The sequence below is a fragment of the Fomitopsis serialis genome, assembly GCF_022376445.1.
Source record: "Fomitopsis serialis strain Sig1Antser10 chromosome Unknown B0H18scaffold_12, whole genome shotgun sequence".
Lineage (NCBI taxonomy): Eukaryota > Fungi > Basidiomycota > Agaricomycetes > Polyporales > Fomitopsidaceae > Fomitopsis > Fomitopsis serialis.
The window spans coordinates 545681-566366 of record NW_025954972.1 but is presented as its reverse complement, the minus strand read 5'-3'; the positions used below and the strand labels follow the sequence as shown (position 1 = coordinate 566366).

Here is a 20686-nt window from a genome sequence, read left to right as displayed (position 1 = left end):
GTCCTTGTATTCGGGCACCTGGCCCAGAGCATACCCCAAAGCGAGGCTTACAAGTTCAAACCTCTGGACGCTCAAGGTGAATACTCATTGTCCGTGTGTGGTAACATTTTGACCAACATGCTGCATGTACAACGCTGGATGATCCTCCGAACCACTATAACATAATCTGCCAGGGCGCTGTTCGGGCGCTTTGTAACAATCCACCGCTCACCTGGAGAGCTGACCGGGCACATTTGGTCGAACGCTCGCAAGGAGTGTCCACCAACGCTCGCGTGTCAAGGCTGACGGTTGCCAGATACAAAAGGCAAGACATAGTTCTGTTCAAAGTCAGGCCGGTCCTCTTTCACGCGTGCAGCCTTGCTCTAACATACATTCAACTACTTAGCCATCCTTCTCATTCACCGTCCAGTTACCAGCGTAGGGACTCCTTATTGCACGAACATAACGACCAGTCCCGTACATCCGCCATGCGTCTTACTACTGCTCTTTTCCCCACTGTCACTCTCCTTTGTACTGTCTTCTTAGCGCAGGCCGTCCCACTCATACCTTCGCGAAACGATGTGATAGCCTGCTCAGGTCTGACAGATTGTGACTCTTGTGGTACGTCATCTCTGTCGTGGTTTCCCAAAGGCTGTCATTCACAATTTTGGTAATGCAGTCCATGCAAGCCTCTGTGGGTTCTCACTCAACACGGAAAGCTGCGAAGCGAAGGAAGACTACGCTGGGAGGCTTGCGACATCTGCAACTCAATGCAAGAAGGCGACCGCTGTAAGGACCCCGCACTGTCCCTGATCAAATCGCGTTAATGTTGATGTATGTACCATAGATCCATGCTGCACGGGAATGGAATGTCGCTGCGAAAGCAGATGCGGTATGGACACAAATCAAGGCGCACACCCTGGATGGCCGCCCCGACAAGGCAGAGTCCGGCCGGCATCTCACGTCCACTTGGCTCGGCCACGCTGATAACAAGGGCACTGCTGCGCACATGAAGATCAACGCAGCAACGGGACTCGCTCAATTGGCATACTCCACTGGCAAGGGGGTGAGCTGCTTCGCCCCATATGCTTTTCCCGCCTGACCCTATCCTCTCCTCTGAAGAAGAAGACATATTGGATTGATAGCGACGCGGAGGGAAAGGCGACAAGCATTGCGCACAAGTACACGCGGGACCAGGTTGCCGCCGTATGCAAGGATGCGATCATGGCTGCGCTCAACACCAGCACAGGCAAGTCGAGGAAGTCAAAGAAGTTGAGGAAGGTGACGAGCGGTTCCTACTCCGTCAGGTCGCCCTTTGGGAACAACATCTGCGTAACAGTGTCTAACGCACAGTGCTACCCAGCGAGCACCGATGCGACAACGGCAGCACCGGGTGCGAAGTGCTAGGACGGGGTGTGCCGGACGGAAGAGTAGCATTGCGACATGTACTTGCATTGTTGCAAACGTGATGATTTACGAATGTCCTGAGTGCCCTTCTCCAGTTGCTGCGCATTGTGAGGATCTACCCGGCTCCCGGACTGTTCGAAAACGAGAGGCCATTCAAACGGTGTTGTCATGGTGCTCATAAGGCTGGTCTCGCGCTGGCTTGCCAGGCTAGTCCACACGCCGTAGGCTGCAGTGTGATTCGAATACTAGATAACATTGAACGGAGGAGGGATTAGTTACTACTAGCCTGAGTACTGAGTCCCAAGGAGACGTAGGGAAGAATACTTGACGCAGAGATTATGTTCTAGCATTGATCTAACTACTGAGGTCGATTGTTCGTCCTGAGTCACGGTCTGGAATAATCATGAAGTGCTGCGTACTTACCATTGGAAACACTGAAGCATTCAAATATCCAGCCCTTCCATCCTGAATGACTTCCCCTTTCCACGAATTTGCATTTAATTTGCTCAAGACTGAGCTCAGGAAGCTCAGCGTGCCTTGGATCAATGGGACGCGGTCATGTGCGCGCGGCCCTTTAAAGCTTTACGTACGGCGACTAGCGCGCCCTTTATGTCACTCCCACTCGCGCGGCCGACTCCCTCTTGCTCTGTATCATACACCCACCATGTCCGACATCGACCTCGACGACCCTTTCGCAATGAGCTCAGGCTCCTCACCTTCCCCATCACCTCCATCGTCGCCCGCACTAGGACCCGTTGACTCTTCTCCGCCCTCGTCGCCTAGCATGAGCCCAATCACGACGCCACTCCGCGGATTTCCAGGCCCATCGGATCCATATGCAGGCTCAAACAAGTGGACACGACGTCCAAGGCAATACGATTCTGAACGTCGCGTAAAGCTGCTGGGATGGGACCCCACTAAGGCGTCCCCGGAGCGCGACAAAGGCGCACGCGACCGTCCTCACCCGACGCCTCCTCGCACGCAGCACCGGAGCCACTCGCAAGATCACACGAAGAGGCATCGCGGAAGTGGTACTCGCGGTGAGCACGGAAAGAACGCGTCTATATCTTCCTTAGCACCGATGGATCCATACGCTGCCTCCGCACACGCAACGTGGGAGCCGCCCCGTCGGGAGAAGAAGCCTCTGTCGCGTTCTGTATCTGCGACGAGCGCATACTCAACATCAACTGTATTGTCAACTGAGACAGCCGAAAGTAGCGTGGTCTTCAATGAACGTTCGTTCAGTCAGAATGCTGGGGACGACGACGACATCGACTTGGACGACTTCGATGCGCTACCCCCGTCACGGCTGGCGACTACTGAAGAGGAGATCTGGGAGGAAAAGATTGCGAGCGCGATAGAGAATGGCAATGGGGAGATAGACCTGCAGTGCGTTGTCTTCTCGCGCTTCCGCCTGCGTTCATTGTCTGCTGCGAGCTAACCGGAAATCTCCAAGCAACGCGTCCCTAACGAACAAACCTCTCACCTACATACCGTCATTCATTTCCGACCTTGCGGGTCTCGTCGTCCTACCTTCCTCACATTCTACTCACAACACTATTCCCATCACCTCTGCTCCTACCTACCGGCCTTTCACGCGCTCCGTCACACTACCCGCGTCATCCTCTCGCGCCGCGCCGTTCTTCGATGCTGACGTATCCCGAAAGCTGTTGCAGAAGGCCGACAGTACCGCGCTTGTGCAAACAGCCACATCTGCCATGCTTCCTGTCTCTACATCTGGGAACAACTGCGAGCTCAGGCTGTGGCTGTCTGGCAATCGGATCAGGTCGCTTCCCCTGGAGCTGTTTCAACTGACTGGGTTAACCATTCTTGCTCTTCGTCGGTCCTTCCTTCGTATTAATGTTGCCTGTGCTCATGAGTAATCTCTATGACAGGGTCGAACTGCATATCCGTCTTGCCGTCTCAGATCGCTCAACTTACAAACCTTCGCGAGCTGTACATCCCATTCAACAGGCTTCGCTGGCTCCCTTCGGAGATACTGAGCATGCAGCCGATGAATATCCAGGTCACGAACAACCGGTGGATTCGGCCGCCTCCTCCCGACGAGGATCCGGACAATGTACATCCGCCGGTTCGTCCAAGCCGGGCACATACACGCCCTGTCTCAGAACCGACCCGAGCGTGCGTGTCGCCGACCACGGTCCATTTCACCATCCCGCCACTCACCGAGCTCTGCCTCCGCCTCCTGCTCTCGCCCGTTGCCGGCTCGAAGAAGCGAGGTGAGCGGCGCCCAGAGACGGTACTGGAAACGTTCTATGCGCTACCCTTCTCGGGAACGGACCGCAGCCTGCCTCCAACCTTCGTTGCTACCCTCCGCGCATGCCTCCCCTCCACTGTCGCCAAGCCCGCCGCACAGCCGTCGCCGTCCAAGAAAGCCCGGCACCCGTCCGCGGACACAACGCGTCCACCTCTTACTCCCGATGCGGATGACGCGGAAGAGCCTCCTCCGAGCATCGGGGTGTGTCCCTCGCCTGTCCATCGCACGCCGGACGGGGACTGGGTGGACGGGCGCATCCCGGTATTCGTCAAACATGGGGAAGAGCGGTTCACCTGGGAGCGCGAGATCGTGGGGACGGACGTGAGGGCGGAGTGCGACGGCGCGGGTGTGCCTGTGCGGTGGCGAGGGTGCTGGAAGGGTTGTTTGGACTTCCTGGCTCCCGTACAAGACCAGGATGACGACGAGCCTGCGGACGTGATCATGGGCGAAGAAGAGGGGGCGGCACAGGTGTACATGGCTAAGGGCGAACTCGATGTCGATGATGACACCGCTGCAACCACCGGCGTCCATGTCGTGCAGTTCACCGCAGGAGGACCTAGTGCAGGGTTCGACGATTTTGAGTGAAATATGTAATTGTATGGACAGTTGAGATGTAAAAATATAATCGGACCGAGATCTATTTGTGTATGCCATATTTCTTACTGATTCGAGCCGGAGGACCACATCCGATTCTATGTAGATCCGACGTCGAAGCTTTGAGCGCTTGAATAAGGAGGTAGCGCGAGATCAGATCTAAACCGGGCCGGTATTTCCGGCCAGATACGTACCTCGTTCGGGGAAAGCTGACCCTCGTCAAGGTTCGGAAAGTGTCTCTTCCAGGACTAACGACAGTAAAAAAGGCTCCGAAGACGGGCACAACACAATGATGTTGCTACTGCCACCATTGGTGAAATATTGAGTGCAGTGTCCCGGCCTTTCAAGGCGTGTGATACCTTTCGACAAGCCTTGCAGCTGACAGGACCTTCGCGGACGGGAATCGACGGCCCTGGTGCACCGGTGGATAGCATGATGATTCCTGAGTCGCGTCTCCGTTACTCAGAACCTCCGGGTGCGGTGTATGGAAGCTGATGGGGTTGCCTTCAAATAGGAAAAAAAGTGGATCTATTGGGACTCTGTTCCGAAAGAACATAGGGTCACAGTCTAGTCTGTATAGCCACCATCACCACCAAAGCATGTTATGCATTTCAACATGCTCGTACGTCGGGCTCACTCATACATATCCTGATTTTCGTTTGAATTCACACCAGTTGCCGTTTATGACGCAGCCGAATCCAGGCTACTACTCGACGGTTCATCCCTTTTCACACGCCAGACGCATGGTTATCAATCCGAGATTCTAGCCAACACGAGGCAGGCCAGAGGCAGGCTCCCAGAGGCTCCCCCGCGACTGACGGAGGAAAATACACCGTTGTGTCATGCACTTCCAGTCATCGTGTCGTACTTTCTCGGAGCAATGAGTGCCCCGTGGGCGTGTACGCTCATGATCTTCATTTATACCAATAGGAGTTCTTATCGCGTCATGCATATGCTACTGCAAGCCCTGAACGTTGAACCGGACTGACAACGGAGTGTCCAGGACAGGCGCGGGCCCAGTCGGGATGCATTTGCGCGGATCACTTGCAGCGATCGATCGATCGCAAAGTCCGTTGTGGCTGTGCTGTCAAGTAATCGACATTGACCATGAGTAATGACCGTCATCGGCTGCACTTTTATCAGTTGCAGCGAGCCCCAAATATTCCCGCAGCGCGCTTCTCCTAACTTAGTCATTCCAGTTTGGTAGTGGTGCACAACTGCAGTTTGTGGTCTGTTCCATATAACATTGCACAATTTGACCGTTGATGTTTCACCAGACGAAGTTCAGAGCAGTCCGCAACTTGAACATACGTATCCTCGCAGACTGACAGCAGTATGCGAGATACCATGCTGGGCGTGTGGCCAAATCAGTTATTCCGCGCTGGCTTCGCCCTTCCATGCCGGATATCGACCATCGGGTCCACTATCATCCATGCGCCCGCCCACATCCTTGCTGGCCGATCCCCGAACTTATCCGGCCGCACGATCCTCTCGCGACGACGGTATAAGAGCAACATGCTGCGCACTGAGGTCGGCATCCCTCGTGCTTCTGATACTGACATCCCCCGCCCTCCTCGTTCACCATGGCAGAATTTAAGGGTTACGCCCTCACTGGTCAGCGAAGCCACATACACCATCGTCCGTTTAAGCGCTGAACCCTCGTTCGCCTTTCGCGCGCTACTCCAGATCCCTCCGCATGGAGCACGCTCGACTTGGTCTCGTTCACTCCCAAGACATTCCGAGAGGACGATGTCGAGGTCGCGATCACGCACTGCGGAGTCTGTGGGTCCGATATCCATATGCTCACGCAGGGATGGGGGAAGATCAAACTACCCCTGATTGTCGGTCACGAAATCGTCGGTATCGTGACACGCGTCGGTGCCCAGGTCAGTGAGTTTAAGCCGGGCGACCGTGTCGGCGTCGGCGCACAAGTCGCTAGCTGCGGGAAGTGCGCGTTCTGCGCGGAAGACAACGAGAACTACTGCATGGATGGAACGGTGCACACCTACGTGAGTCCCGTATAGTCTCGCAGACAGTATCCGGTTAACGTTCCGACGCTTCATAGAACGACGTATACCCAGACGGGGTGAACACCCAGGGCGGCTACTCGACAGGCATTCGCGCACACCAGCAGTTCGTGTTCAAGATCCCAGACGAGATCGAGCTGAAGGACGCTGCGTCGATGTTCTGTGCCGGTCTGACTGTCTTCGCACCCTTGTACCGACACGGAGCTGGCCCAGGGAAGAAGGTCGGCGTCATGGGTATCGGCGGTCTCGGGCACTACGCCATCATGTTCGCGAAGGCATTGGGTGCGGAGGTCTATGTCTTCACGCACAGCCCGAGCAAGGCCGACGACGCGCGGAAGATGGGCGCAGACCATATCGTCGACACGCACGACGAGGTAACTACCCACCGTCAGGTTCCGCATCTCGCGTTCAAGTCACTCACCGCCTTGTATCCTCACAGGGTTTCCAAAAGCCGTACGCCGGCAAGCTCGACATCTTCATCTCGACCATCGACGTCTTCCGCCCCGACCGGCCATTGCGCACCTACCTCTCCATGCTCCGCGTGCACGGCAAGTTCGTGAACGTCGGCCTCCCCGACGCCGACAACCCGCTGCCGCCCATGCATGCGTTCGACCTGCAGACGAACGGCGGTTTCATGGGCGGGTCGCACCTCGGCTCGAAGACTGACTGCTATGCCATGTTGAAGCTGGCCGCGGAGAAGGGGATCAAGCCTTGGGTGCAGGAGTTGCCGATGAGCCAGGTGAAGGCAGCGCTTGAAGCCGTGAAGAAGGGCGACGTCAAGTACCGATACGTGTTGACGCAGGACATTCTTCCTGTACCCACGTAGATTCGAGTGCATTTTCGGAGGAATAGACGGAGGGGGTGCTTAACTAGAGAAGTACTTTCGAAAGATGTTTCGGCGACGTAAAGCTTGTAAAGTAGACGCTTGCGAAAGAGCTGGCGGTAGCGCGTTTCATGCTCATTTTGCGTCAGAACGAAGGCATTCATTAAGTCAGAACTTCACAAGAACAACGGTGTTGTCGAGTTCATCGAGCCCGAAGTAGGAAACAACCGTACGCATAACTTCCTACTTGTTGACTAATAGATGGTCAGCATCGTCCAAGTAGCCTGCCCTCCGGCCGGGATCCGCCGGATTTGTCAACCTCCTCGTATGCTGCTTCCCAGTTCCACTTTCCAACCTTATCCAATAGTATATCAGCATATCATACAGTCACGTCTAAGTCTACCGGTTCGAGCAGCACGACGAGCGCCCGCTCCCCGACGTACCCGGAGGACTCGGCACCACAAGCGCAGACCCAAGGGACGACGACGACGAGGGCGAATGGCCCGCGGACGACTGCGACCAGTGCGAGGACGCGCGGCTGAGCGTGACCCGGGGTACGTCCAGTGCGCCCCAGTCAACGACGCCGCCTTCTCCCGCTGTCCCGCTGGTGCCTTGCATCGCCCAAGCCTCCGTGATCGGTTCAGGCTGCTGTACGTTTGTACCCACGGTCTGTCGGGGGTTCTGCCTGAGCGCCGGCGGGGAAGAAGACGATGTCGATGACGGGCGACAGCAGCTCGCGTTGCGCTCAGCGCTCAGCGCGAACGTGATTCTGCCACCCCTACAGCACTCTACCGGACACGCACACATCCCCGCGGGACACTGGCATCGGCCGCTGTAACTGTCCGCGTCTGTTACCTGCTGGGTGTGACCGAGCTCGTCCTGTTCGTCCCATTCGCCCTGCGCAGGCCGAGAGCGTGTCCGCGCATCACGGAGATCGTTCCAAAGCGCGTAAGTCCGAAGGAGGGCGGGATCGTATGGCATATCGGCCTCGTGGCTTCCAGGGAGGCCGGCGGCGCCGGAAGGCGAGGGGACCTGCTGAGGTGACGTCCGACTATTGTTTTGTGTGCGGGAAGGGGGTACGGACGACTGAGTGAACGACGATGAGAGCTGCGCTGGTATTGACGACTGGGGCTGCATTGGAGGCTCGGTGTCCGCCATCTGGCGCAGCCACTCGTCCACGTTCTGCGCCTGGGCTGCTTCGTACGCCGGAACGTCTGGCGGGCTTGGAACCGGCATCCCTAGCATACCATACTCGAGGCAGGCGATGCACGTGTTCGGATCGGTGCAAGGCGCGCCTAGGAGAACGTCTGGACCGCGGTGTTCGATGCATCCAGGGCACGCGCAGGTAGGGCCACAGCCACACAGAGAATCGTTCGCCGAGAAGAATGCGCTTGTGGAGGACGTAGCGAGAGAGTTCGTCCATGACTGGAAATCCTGGAGGGACGTGGCAGAGCCGCTGTCTGGAAGAACCGTGTTCGCTCTCCTGCTGTCATATTCGTCGCCTCCGCGCGCCTGCTCGTATGCCATTTCGTACGGGCTATACGGCTGGCCATGAGATTGGCGTCGTGAGCGAGAAACATGGGAAGTGGCAATAGCAGACGGGTGGAGGGAGGCCTCACGCTCTGGTGGGGGCGGTCGAGGTAATACCGGGCGGTGTCCTGGACCATGAGCAGAAGCAACAATCCCAGCAGGCCCAGCGATAGGTGGCTCCCTGGAGCCATGCGGAGATGTGACCTGCGCAGTGCTTCCTCGACGAGGACGAACCGGGGCTTTCCCCTTGTGACGCAGCCCACGAGTAGTAGCGCAATCACATTTTCCGCTGTGATCGCATTCACTCAGGGCAGGGGAAACATGACCTGCAAGACATATGTTACATGTGGCAAGTGGTACACCAACGACACGTACTGTTCTCGGAGTCTGAGCCGTCCGAGATTGCGGAGTGCAACGCGACCGACGCTCCCAGCACTTCGGGCGGCAGCCCGCTGGGAAACGCGGCGCTCGCCGAGATCTTGGAGTTACCTGGCCCAAACGCAAGACGACAGGCCTTGAAAGTCAGTCTCGCGTGGCCTGGCACCAGATGAGTCGCAGAAAGTCACCTTCTCTCACGGTCGAGGGACCCGAAGCAGGGTTATGCACAACGGAGTCGTTCAGGCTATCCTTGGACGCGCACATGCACTTGACATGGACTTGTTTGGTTTTGCGGAGCTCCCTACAGTGCTCGCATTGCGTGGCCGGGCGGCCCTTTTTCTTAATCTCGTAGAGCGGGCGATCGATGTGCTGGCACGTGGAGGACCGGTGACCTTTGATGCAGCTCTCACTGAGTCGCGGAGAAGGTTAGATTGACTTGTGCACGGGGTGTCTCCGATATACGCACCATGCATACTTCTTCTCGCCAACAAAAACCTTACAAAGCCGTGAGCATGTTCACTAGCAGCTGAGGAAAATAATTACACACCATGTTTTTAGTGTTCACAGTGGACTCGGAATTGGATGATGAGATTGGGGATAATGAGGGCAGTGACGGCGAGCTGTACTGAAGTTGAGAGAGCTTAGAACGTCCCAGACGGAGAGTGCGGGCACTCTCGTGCGCCCGTGACGCCCGCGCGCCTTACGAAACGCAGATAGACGGCAGTATCAACGGATAGGTGTACAGCCGCATGAAGGATGAGAGGAAAGCCTACCTCCTCCATCCACTCGCACCCTGCCCTCCTCATATATGTACTCACCGCCACCCGCACACAACATCAGCAAACACGGCTCTCGGGCCAGCTGGCACGGGCGCCTCGCGCAGCGGCTGCGCTCGCTCGAGTAGCGAATTTAACGCGTTTGACGACGAGGGGCCCAGTGCGTGGCAGTCCACCGATACCGCAGGCAATCTGATCCACACTGCATGGAGCGTGGCACAAATAGCATCGATGCGCGTTCCCCAGTAGATCCGCACCGTGGATAGGTAGGCAGGAGAGGCGAATGCGCGGTTGGTAGTAGCCGTGTCTTCCGTGCTCAGGCTCGCCTCGTGCCCGGCAAAGCACCATTGATCCTGGGCGACAGGGACACGGAAAGTAATAAGGCAGTGCGAAGAATGCTTCGTCTTCGTAATGAACGTGCCTCCCTCTCGCGCGGAGACAGGAGACAGAACGATGCGGAACGGAGCAACTTGCCAATGACACGCCCACGTGACCGTGTAATAGCATCGCCTCGGAGCCTCGCTCGAAGTAAAGACCCTAGAAAGACCCCAAGCTCACGTCGTCCACTCAGCCGGCGCACCAGCTCCTTCCGTGTTGTGGGTTTGGCCTACCACTAAATTGCAGGGCGAGAGGGCCGAGTGTCCGGTGCTTGACAGCCAGAGACACAGACTGCGTATCATCGCTTCCTTCTGTTCAATGTGGGCCGTGTCAAGAGAGATGAAGGCTGCAAGACCACTGTCGTATCTGGCCTATCGTGTCAAAACTTGCCGCCCACGGTTACGGAACTAGATGAACCTACTGTCAGAACTATTGGTATCTCGCTTGCAATCGAAGGGAATTTTGGAGACTCGCCTGAGACTGGTACGAGTCGATATCCGGTCGGTAAGTCAGAGCTTGTGTGTTCAGTACATGTTGACCGAAGCCAGACGTTGCAGGACAGATCCAGAGAAAGAGGACACCGATAGTGAGGTATGCGTAGCCTGCTACATACAGAACTCCACTGTGCGATATCAGACGAGGATATTCCAATGTAAAAAAATTGTCAAGGTCGAAGCAACCGTCCACATATATCTGGGGAGCGAAGTAGCAGACATGTGCATGAGTTCTCGCTGCCAGGCTGGTCGAGTCGCGACCGCCGTCCGACTTGGTCACCTGAGTCGGAGGGACAAATGATCAGTCACAACTCCGTCACACTCCCCGCGCGTCGCCCTCCGTCACTCCGAGTCCCTGGAGGAGGACCTACTATGTCTGGTGAGTAGTGATACTGTACTGACTTAAACAAGGATGGTGCCAGTCATCGATGTCGGTGCGGGAACGCCTCCAAGCTACTATGATGTACGATTTCTGATCATGCGCCGTGCAGGTACTGTTGACATTGTAACTCGGTGTCAACCGTTCAATTTGAAATGAGACTTTTCAGAGGGTGTCCGGCGCGAATGGTGCTCAATAAGTACAGACGTCTACCGTGACTTTCTCACCTTCAAGTTGCAGGCTTTAAATCAGTCGAATTGACCCGGGTAACTTATGTCGTTAGACACGATCGTTTCCATCCCAGTCACGGTGAGCGCCCTCAGGCCTCATGCATCATACCGAGACTGTGTCTTTCTGTAACGCCGTTAATCGAATGGAGTGTACATCTGTCTCGGGTGTGTAAAATCTCCGTGATTATGACGAGTGTATAGCTGAATGGCTGACGACAGAGGCAGTTGGGACTCGTACCTTCGATCTTTGACCATGGTCAATATCCGCCTTACTCATCAGTGTCGAGTATAGGAAGGTTCGGCGAACCTTCATGATGTGATTCACATGTACCAGCGATGCGATGTGCGCCGGCACCGGCGCGTACGCGGCAGCAAACCAGAAGCGGTACGGCGTGTGCAGACATCCGCGGCGGGAAGATATGACAGTACCATACTTACCTCTTGGCTCTTCCAACCTCCGCGTCGCACGACCCCTCATAGGATTGCACACTGAAGCAGATCCCGTAGTTCCCGCAAGCACATCAAAACCCACATTGACCTCCGTCTCCCTTTCCCATACATCTGTACTGAACATTACATCGTCCGCGGGAAGTCTCGTCTGCGCTCTGCTCGCGGTCGTGGTATATAACGGTGTGTACGATTCCTGGTTCAATACACACTGCATCGTCTCAAAGATATCGACGACGTTCAGAGTCAAGCCTTCGATGCCCTCTTACGATCATCCAGAGACATACAAGGCCTACGCTTTCCTGGAGAAAGGCGGCGATCTCAAACCTATTACCTTCAAATGGCGCGACCCTGAACCGGGCGAGATTGTCGTGAAGGTTATTGCCTGCGGTGTATGTGCTGGGTACGTGCATCTGTTCTGACTGATGGGCCTATCAACGCATTCGGATTGATTCCTCACCAACGTCTCTTCGGTTAGCGATGAGAGCGGAAAGCTCGGCGTCTTTCCTGGAACCACCTATCCCATTGTCCCTGGGCACGAGATCGTCGGAGACGTAGTGGCCATCCCTAACACGGAGAAGAAATGGAAGCTCGGTCAACGCGTTGGCGCAGGCTGGCATGGCGGTCATTGTCACGAGTGCAAGCGTTGCTCGGTGGGCGATTTCGTCACATGCGAAAATGGGGTCATCAACGGTGACATTTATTGTGTTGCGTTTGTCGTCATCCTTTAACGTGCTTGTAATAGGTGTCACTCGCCATGGAGGCTACGCAGAGTACATAACTCTTCGCAGGGAAGCGGTCGCTGCGATTCCGGATGGTATGGATCCCGCAGAAGCTGCGCCTCTGATGTGCGCAGGCGTCACGACCTTCAGTGAGTAGTATCATCGAGTCACTCGAAATGCGGTACTTACATTTCTATCAGATTCACTTCGCAACATGTCCTGCAAGCCTCCTCAGTTAGTTGCCGTTCAGGGCATCGGGTAGGGCCTCGTATCACATCTAATAACTCATTGCTAACGCAATAGCCTGGGAATAGAGGCCTCGGCCACATAGCTCTCCAAGTTTCCAAGGCAATGGGTTACCGCACAGTCGCACTGTCTTCGTCTCCATCCAAGGCCGAGCTGTCTATGCAGCTTGGCGCCGAATTCTATCTGGACGGCTCCAAGGTCGACCAGGGTGCAGAGCTACAGAAATTGGGCGGGGCTGCCTTGATCATTTGCACGGCACCGAACAGTGATATCATGACCGGCCTCAGGCTCGTGGAAGGTCTAGCTGTGAACGGAGAGATCCTCATTCTGGCTGCCGTGCCAGGCGGCACGAACCTTCCACTGAGTAAGTTCATGGTCGAGTACCTTGAATTGTTCAGGTGCTAACATAAGCACTTTGAAGTCTCTCTTCTGCACAAACGGGCCTCTGTTCGCGGGTGGCCGGCTGGCAGCGCTGCGGACAGTGAGGATTGTTGCAAATTCGCCAAGGCAAATGGTGTCAGAGTCATGGTCAACAAATTCTCGCTCGAACAGGCCCATGATGCCCTCGAGTCCCTTTCCTCGGCGCGGTTCCGTGCCGTGATCATGCCGTAGTCTGGGCGTACATCGCCATCTTACATAGAATGCCTCGAAGCTGTATACCAGGGCTACTCAGAGAATGCATAGCAATGAAACAAAGTCCTATGGCGGTCACAGCACAATTCAATAAATGGATCAGCTTACGCCGCGGCTGCTAGGAATGCCACCAATGAGTGAAATACAGCGGGAAGGCCGCAGAATCCTTCAGGGGTAGCGCGAGTATCTATTTTCTGGCTATCGTTTCAGAATAATGCCCCGTCATGTGTAGGTGACGAACGAAAGCTAACCTTCGCGTCCAGATTTACGGACTACAGCCACATGCCCTGTGCTTCACCATCTGCTTTGACGTCGTCCGCCTGGACCAACCGGCATGCTACGTGAACAGGTAATTCTGCAGCGATAGATCGGACGAGGAGCTCGGACCGCAGCCGGCTCACTACCTCGTCAGAAATTTCGGGCAGACTCGACAACTCGTCCTCGGATACATTGTAGTATCCTGCAGCGGGAACGAACGTGAAGTGAAAACTGACCGACATGAGGGGGCACCGCTTCCGAAGAGACACGAGCGCCGTGTCGACCTCTTCCCAGTCCAGGAACCACCAGCCTTCCATTGTGTACCAGTCAAAGATGCCGTATCGAAGATGCACTTGGCGCATGTCCTGAGACTGGATACTACTTAGGAATTGAGGGACGAAGTCTACCGCAGTCTCATCCGAGACAGCGTTAGCATCCGTAGTTCTGGTTGCATTGAGGCCGAGCGTCTGTATCATGGCGTTCTGCGATATGTCGATGGATTCCAAGACTGGCGAAATTGATGTTATGTCTACATCTCTGCAAGCTCATGGAGAGAAACACGCACAGATCTGCTCATAGTGAGAGCCCAAGCGAAGCTCCTTGAGAGCGGAACCGGGTTTCTGCAAAACGGCAGACAAGAGAGGCGGTTCATCGCGTTCGCGGGAGTCCCACTCGTCACCGTCACGAAATATGTGGTCTTCGAGAAGGGTTGCGTGAGCATCGGATAGCCCTAGTTGAGGTAATTCGATGAAGTCGAAGCTTCGCCGTTTCATGTAGGACAGTGAGAGGTGATTTCGGGTCGACGGGAGCCATGCGCGACAGACTAGACTGCACGCCTTTAGTGTCTTCATGCTCCCCGATAGATCATGAACGATCTCCTGATGAATTTCGAGCGGTATATTGACCATGACAGATCGGGCCATCGATACAAATTCTACATCATGACATGAAGATGAGTTCATGTTGTGCATTGTCGAGGACTATGGCAACCCACCAGTATAGGACCCAAGCAATTTAAGGGGTATATGAACCAGGGAGCGCGACGATGTGATTGTTCTGAGTTTGTGGGAATTCAAGCTGCGGCGGTACGCTACAAGCTCGAAATATCGAACATACCTTGCAGGATGGAGCCCAAGAACCGATACGTTGAGACAACGTCAGGTTAGTAGATGGTCACGGTAGAGTCCTTTCTTGCCACTGCCAGTGACATCGATCTGATGCGATCTGAAGCCGACAGACACCACCTGCCAGGTACATACATACATGATCTTGAATAGACAATTCAGAACGGATGAGTCGAGCTCTCGGACTCAAGTTGGGCGCATTGCCGCTGCGTCGCTACCCACGACAGTCCAACTATAAGTAAGGCGTTCGATTGAGCTCGAGAGTATACCAAGCGATGTTTGAGAATCTGACCGGGATGCCGTTGCGGCGCTCCGGCGGAAACGGGAACGGAGAAAAAGCAAGTGCGCTGCGCCGTCCTGCTGAGGACGGACCAGCGTAACGGGACAGACTCTAAACCATGGCGGTCAGATTCGAGTCAGTCAATATGTATGCGGCCGAGCGTGGTGCCGATTTGCACAGTTGACTGTACCTTAGCGTCGCTCTCGACTCACTGCGAGACGTCCTGCTGTCCAGTTATCAATATCCAGGGCACCGCTAGGTTTGAACCGTCGATCCTAGCGATCATCCACTCACAGGCGCAGCCCGTACCGAAATATGTCGAAGACATTCGTGAACAACTACACGCCGCCCGCACCACCCCCTATTCTTGACATCGAGGCCGCCTTGTCCTCGACAGAGCCTTTCGATGTCAACTTCGCATTCCCCATCCACCTCGACACTCTTTCGTGCTCTACGGTTCGCCTCGCGCCGTTCGTCCCTTCCCTCCATCTGAAGACGTACTGGGAGATTGTCGAGCCGAAAGCCCCAGAGCTGTTCCAGTTCTATACCTTCTGCCCAAAGGGATACACGGACCTCATTCCCTTCTTCGAGCGGTTCCGCGCGAACCCCGAATGGTGCATGTTCGCCGTGTTCGACCGCACACGGAAGACGCGCGACGCGACGCAGGACGGTGAAGACGGTGAATTCGCGGGGTCATGTCGCTCTACAACACTTCCTCCGCCAACCTCAGCACCGAGCTCGGCTTCGTCCTCATCTTCCCGAAGTTCCAGGGCACGCACGTCGCTCGGACGTCGATCGCGCTTCTGCTCCGCTACTGCTTGGAGAAGCCTGATGCGCCCTTGCCCGGGCTCGGCTTCCGCCGTGTCCAATGGTGCGCGCATCCGAACAACGTCAAGTCAGTAGGGCTTGCGAGGCGGATGGGGTTCAGGGAGGAAGGAGTATTGCGCTGGATGTATGTCCTCAGCCCCGACTTGCCAGAGACGATCATGAAGAAGGCAGAGGTGAAGAAGGACAAGGATGGGCAGATCGAAGGGTACAGCAGGTTTACTATCTTCCTGGGCCATTGCTGGGATGACTGGGATGATGGAGGCCGTGCGTTGATAGAAGGAATGCTACAGGAATAGGATGTGTAGGCACAGAGCTGGACATACTGCGATGTTCATGAATGCGGCAAGCACATTTTCTACAGCACGTTTTCTACAAGAGCCTTTTAGTGGAGCATAGATTTCGTGTACGAAACTGCGCACCAAACTTCATTCATTGTGGACATAGTTGAGCCTTCAGTCACAGACGAAGTGTGCGCACGATCAGTACAAACGTTGGTATCAAAGTAGCGATTCGAAGGACAGGAGAATAAGGATGAAACGTACAACAATCGATAACATACGAAACACGAGCCAGAAGAGAGAATGACTGGTCATGAATGAGCACTATAGTTGCTTACGGAACAGTAGTTCACGTCGCTTCCACCGTCAGATGCTTCTCGAACCAATTCAACACCTGGTCCCTCGCCTGGTCCCTCTGCGCCTTCTTCTCCGGATTCGCCATATCCGTGCGCACAGTCCACCCATGATGCGCGCCCTTGTAAACGACTACCTCGAAGTCGCTGAAGCCCCTGCTGCGCAGCAGCGCCTCCGTCTCATCCGCGCGCTTTGCGTCAAACTGCCTGTCCATCCCCGCGACGGCAAAGCTGATGGGCTTTGTCACCTCCTGCAGCTCGTCAGGGAGCTTGACGCGCGATGGATGCGCCGCGACGGTCGCGTCGAAGAGGTGGTTCATCGTAATCGCAAAGCGGCCACCCCAACAGAAGCCTGTCATCCCGATCTTGGCTTCGGGGTGCGTCGCGCGGAGGTGCGAGAGAAGACCGTTGATCTTGTTGGTCTGAGAGGCTTTGGTGTTGCGGAAGAGGAAGGGAATAAAGAGGAAGAGCAGGAGGGGCCGCAGGAGCCTCTGCTTGAGCGTAGGTTTGTCGGTGTCCTCAGTGGCGGTCAGCGTCCATCGGGGCAGTTCATAACCTATGTTTCGTGACGTATGAGCCCAATGGTGGCTGCAAGTTTGTGCTACGGGTTACCGCTCACCACCGAAGAGGTCCGGAACCACCACCCAGAAATCCTTCGCTGCATACTCGTCCGCGAGAATACGTGCGTTGGGCAGACGCCATCCAAAGACGTCGGTGCCGAAGACGATGATTCGCTTCGAGTTCTCGTTGCCCGTCACATAGCTCTGGAGGCCGCCGAGCGTGATCTCCTTCCCGACCGGCGTCCCGGAGTGGATGCTACCGCTGGTACATTCGGCACAAGCCATGACAGACGCGATTCGAGCTGAGGGAGGCTACTTGGGATGGAGAAACCGAAGAGAATGTCGACCTCTTTACATAGCTGGCGCACCGACGGTCGCATGCCGAGTGTGGACGCAAGTATGCATGCCGCGAATCCGAGCCCGAGTCGGCCTGCGCGTAGTCAGAACCTCTACGTCAACAGTCCCAGGGAGGATGCGGAACATACCACGAACGTTCCCATGAAAATGAGAAGGACCGGTAAGTATTGTTGCTGATACCGAGGACTACGAAGACCGAGCAGTACTGCAGCAGTACATATGTAGTCGTACTCTCCGCAAGAGTCCGGTAGCGACCGCGAAACCCGTGGAAATCGGAGCAACCTCTTGAGCGGCAAGCCACTCGCGATCACGTGGTTGAATTCAACAACTCGTCTCGACTCCGGGTGACAGGTCGAAGGCAATCTGTTGCTCACAGCGACTTTGTACGATACGGCGACCCGTCTGCGCGCTTTCTGCCTTGTCTCAATGAGGGTCTATGTCTTCATCATGGCAGAAGCGGAAATCTCGGCTGGCGGAACTGTTGAACGGCGATGGCGACGAGGACGCCGAAGCACTCGCCATGGACCGTATCCTCCATGGCCAGAGCGTAATCGGAAAGACGTGTATGTTCACTTAGCTTCAAACTGAACACGCTATCTGACGGGAATTTGTAGCGAAAACCACTCAAGTTGATGTTTTACGCTTCACGGACAAGGACCTAGACGTTGTGGGCACACTGGAGTACGGCCAGTACGGTGTTGTGAGTCGTCTGCTTCGCAATTCCTCTGCTACTTGCTTAGTTTTGCCGCTATGAGATTGACGTTGTGACTTGCCGGCTGGATGGCCGAGTCTATGTACGCAAGTCAACAGAGAAACGGTTCGCCCTCAAAACACACGATGCATGTCAGCTCCCGATTAACCTCGCTAGCCGTAGTTGACACCTTTTGTAGCAATGCTCCCCGCAATTTGAGCGAGACATTCTTCTGCAAGCACGCAAAACGAGGACCGAGTGGGCACCGTATCTCTTGTGCGCATTTCAAACCCCCACGCATCTGAACCTCGTCATGGATTATGCGGAGGGCGGGACGCTCTGGGACGTGCTCGAGTCTAGTCCGTACGACGGTAAGATATCGGAACCGGATCTGCGCTGGTGGGCTCCCCAGATAGTCAGTGCTATACATTGGTGCCACTCGCAGGGGTTCGTACATCGGTAAGGATACGCAAGATCTCTCGCTTTCTGCACAACCAGACCATCTCATCACGGATTCCAGAGATATCAAACCCCACAACTTTGTGCTCAAGCCTACTGCACATCTCCTATTGATCGATTTCGGCTCTGCTGCACCACTCCTTGCCACTCAATCGGACGGCAGTCAGCGCGTCGCGAAGCACAACTGCTTGGTCCCCGTGGGTACTTGTGACTACATCTCGCCAGAGATTCTACAAGTGCACGAGGAAGTCCTCGTAGCTCTCGAGATGTCCGATGCCCAGACGTCGCTCAATAGCTACGGCGAAGGATATGGTAGGGAGACGGACTGGTGGAGCATGGGGGCGATGCTGTACGAAATGGCATATGGTGTCGCGCCGTTCTTTGCTAAGGATATACGCAAGACGTACATGAAGATTACTGACCATCATGTGGGTAGCTTGTCCGGTTTTCTGCGTAGGTTGTACGCTGACAGCACAGGAGTAGAGAAGTCTACGCTTTCCATCCTCGTCTGTGATAACACTTGATTTTCAAGATTTCGTGCGAAGGTGCGTATGGAAGTTCTTCGTTTTTGCGCGGAGCTGACGTGTCTCTAGATTACTGACAGATGCGGAATTGCGTCTGGGCCGGGCGGCCATAGACGAGATTCAGCAGCACCCATTCTTTGCAGGAGTCGATTGGCTGCACCTCCATGAAAGTTCGTAGCTATTTTTCAGCATTTGCATTGTGGCTGACATTATGTCTGTTGACAAGAGACTCAGCCGGATGACCTCCACACTCCTCAGTTCACTTACACCACCCCAGTAGCACCTGTAGAAGTGACAAACATGAGCTCACCGCAGGACCCATCCCAATCACGACATTTCGCTTTCTCCGCCCTCTTCCAGTCCTCTCCGCTGTCTAATGCAGGTGTTTCCCTACATCCAAGTTCAACGCCATCTCATGCGCAGACCCCGAGCCGTTCTATCTTGCGCGACCAATTTTCCACCACCTTCATTGGGTTCTCCTGGGGTCCCCCAAAGGATGTTTTCGACGTGCCAGCACAGGGGTTCTCGCCATCGGAACCAGCCAGCGCAGATGTTAACACCCCGCGTCCTCTGCACCGTCTCGGAGTACCTCCCACACCGTTCGGCCCTCCCAGCGCAGTACAGAGCACGCCCATGGCCAGTAACCACTATCCCTTCGCCACACCAATTAGACCGAGCATGCTCACGCCCTTCGGCACCCTCCCCCGTGCAAGCACCATCCGTCGCACCGCACCTCGGCGCACCGTCTCCGACCGCGAGGCGCTCAAGCAGCTGGTCGACTGCGTCGGGCAGAGTGCACGCAAAAAGGTCCTCGAAAGTGGGCGTAAGCCCCGCGTGGTCGGCTCGCTCCCACGTTCGCGCACTGCGAGCGCGGCCGGCGGGTCTGCGCTGAAGGAGCTCCGCTTCGACACGTCCGTCGCGGTTGTGGGTGCCGCGGGTGCGGTGTCGTACAAGCCCGATGCAGGCCCGTCGCAGTCTCAGTCGACGGCGGACGACACGTTCGGCACGTCGCTTCTATCGCGCTCGGGGTCCGGCTCGGCGTCGATAGCCTCGCAAGAGCTGCTCATCCCCGACGTGAGCCTCTCCGACGTCGACTCGGATATCCCGCCAAGCCCCAGCCCGAGTCCGCGCCCTGGCTCGGCCCTGTCGATGTTGTCGAAGCGGAGCCAGACGCCGACAGCGACGAGCTTTTATCTGCCGCTGCTCCGGGTTGGCGGGTCGCGGAGCCACGAGGATTCAAAACCAGCCTTGTCACCACTGTCGCCCTCGTTCCCTCCTCCTCCTCTGTCTCTACCTGTACCTCCTCCGCGGCCACCACCACCACCACCCACAGCGACATCTGAAGCTCCCCACCGCACAAATATGCGAAAAGACGAAGTCGTGAAGGTGGTCTCCGATGCCCAAGGCATGGCGCGTAGAGACAAGCCGCCCAGGACCGACACAGCCGCTCACGCGAGCAACGCAACAAGCTACGCAGCGAGTACGAGCCTGTCGTACGACATGTTAGACGACTTCGATCGTCGATTTACCCTCCTCATGCGAGATATCGCAGGTATCGAACACCGTTTGGGTCAAGTATCGAGTAGAGCGAAACGTTAGAGCGCTGCTGCGATGTTCCTCGTAACTTATTCGGACAGTATTACATATAGCCGT

The 20686-nt window shown here is 55.8% G+C and overlaps 9 protein-coding genes across 9 annotated transcripts; 5 read left to right on the top strand and 4 right to left on the bottom strand.

The window, feature by feature from the left end:
- Positions 1–467: 467 nt before the first annotated feature.
- Positions 468–1386, top strand: B0H18DRAFT_1116209 (uncharacterized protein; the record flags this gene model as incomplete). The annotated part of the gene is made up of 4 exons (XM_048033386.1): positions 468–600; positions 659–768; positions 827–1045; positions 1102–1386. The coding sequence occupies 4 exons, from the start codon at positions 468–470 to the stop codon at positions 1384–1386; spliced, it is 747 nt and encodes a 248-aa protein (XP_047897033.1).
- A 592-nt stretch (positions 1387–1978) lies between these two features.
- Positions 1979–4330, top strand: B0H18DRAFT_1208770 (uncharacterized protein). The gene is made up of 3 exons (XM_048036286.1): positions 1979–2775; positions 2843–3225; positions 3282–4330. Exons 1-3 carry the CDS (start codon positions 2051–2053, stop codon positions 4247–4249), a joined length of 2076 nt encoding a protein of 691 aa, XP_047897032.1. The 5' UTR covers positions 1979–2050; the 3' UTR covers positions 4250–4330.
- An 860-nt stretch (positions 4331–5190) lies between these two features.
- Positions 5191–5863, bottom strand: B0H18DRAFT_988994 (uncharacterized protein). Its single transcript, XM_048044939.1, is given in 2 exon segments — positions 5191–5236; positions 5247–5863. The coding sequence occupies 1 exon segment, from the start codon at positions 5818–5820 to the stop codon at positions 5626–5628; it is 195 nt and encodes a 64-aa protein (XP_047897031.1). The 5' UTR covers positions 5821–5863; the 3' UTR covers positions 5191–5236; positions 5247–5625.
- B0H18DRAFT_1093281 (GroES-like protein) lies at positions 5842–7188 on the top strand (the record flags this gene model as incomplete). Its single annotated transcript, XM_048032341.1, has 4 exons — positions 5842–5872; positions 5945–6267; positions 6324–6659; positions 6725–7188. 4 exons carry the CDS (start codon positions 5842–5844, stop codon positions 7109–7111), a joined length of 1077 nt encoding a protein of 358 aa, XP_047897030.1. The 3' UTR covers positions 7112–7188.
- On the bottom strand, positions 7182–9787 carry B0H18DRAFT_988990 (uncharacterized protein). Its single transcript, XM_048044938.1, has 6 exons — positions 9564–9787; positions 9483–9511; positions 9205–9425; positions 9014–9127; positions 7552–8964; positions 7182–7463 (listed from the first exon to the last, which is right to left on the bottom strand). Exons 1-6 carry the CDS (start codon positions 9564–9566, stop codon positions 7423–7425), a joined length of 1821 nt encoding a protein of 606 aa, XP_047897029.1. The 5' UTR covers positions 9567–9787; the 3' UTR covers positions 7182–7422.
- A 2108-nt stretch (positions 9788–11895) lies between these two features.
- On the top strand, positions 11896–13396 carry B0H18DRAFT_988979 (GroES-like protein). The gene is made up of 6 exons (XM_048044937.1): positions 11896–12123; positions 12199–12413; positions 12466–12591; positions 12643–12700; positions 12757–13052; positions 13110–13396. The coding sequence occupies exons 1-6, from the start codon at positions 11978–11980 to the stop codon at positions 13298–13300; spliced, it is 1032 nt and encodes a 343-aa protein (XP_047897028.1). The 5' UTR covers positions 11896–11977; the 3' UTR covers positions 13301–13396.
- Positions 13397–13495: 99 nt separating this feature from the next.
- On the bottom strand, positions 13496–14892 carry B0H18DRAFT_1102602 (uncharacterized protein). Its single transcript, XM_048032555.1, has 5 exons — positions 14696–14892; positions 14574–14635; positions 14145–14513; positions 13573–14087; positions 13496–13515 (listed from the first exon to the last, which is right to left on the bottom strand). Exons 3-4 carry the CDS (start codon positions 14500–14502, stop codon positions 13594–13596), a joined length of 852 nt encoding a protein of 283 aa, XP_047897027.1. The 5' UTR covers positions 14503–14513; positions 14574–14635; positions 14696–14892; the 3' UTR covers positions 13496–13515; positions 13573–13593.
- Positions 14893–16287: 1395 nt separating this feature from the next.
- On the bottom strand, positions 16288–17608 carry B0H18DRAFT_72309 (alpha/beta-hydrolase). Its single transcript, XM_048039221.1, has 3 exons — positions 17488–17608; positions 17062–17432; positions 16288–16998 (listed from the first exon to the last, which is right to left on the bottom strand). Exons 2-3 carry the CDS (start codon positions 17285–17287, stop codon positions 16439–16441), a joined length of 786 nt encoding a protein of 261 aa, XP_047897026.1. The 5' UTR covers positions 17288–17432; positions 17488–17608; the 3' UTR covers positions 16288–16438.
- Positions 17609–17879: 271 nt separating this feature from the next.
- B0H18DRAFT_871723 (kinase-like domain-containing protein) lies at positions 17880–20632 on the top strand (the record flags this gene model as incomplete). The annotated part of the gene is made up of 10 exons (XM_048040174.1): positions 17880–17922; positions 17974–18059; positions 18115–18202; positions 18228–18229; positions 18250–18509; positions 18571–18937; positions 18993–19054; positions 19103–19203; positions 19260–20292; positions 20452–20632. The coding sequence occupies 10 exons, from the start codon at positions 17880–17882 to the stop codon at positions 20630–20632; spliced, it is 2223 nt and encodes a 740-aa protein (XP_047897025.1).
- Positions 20633–20686: the final 54 nt, after the last annotated feature.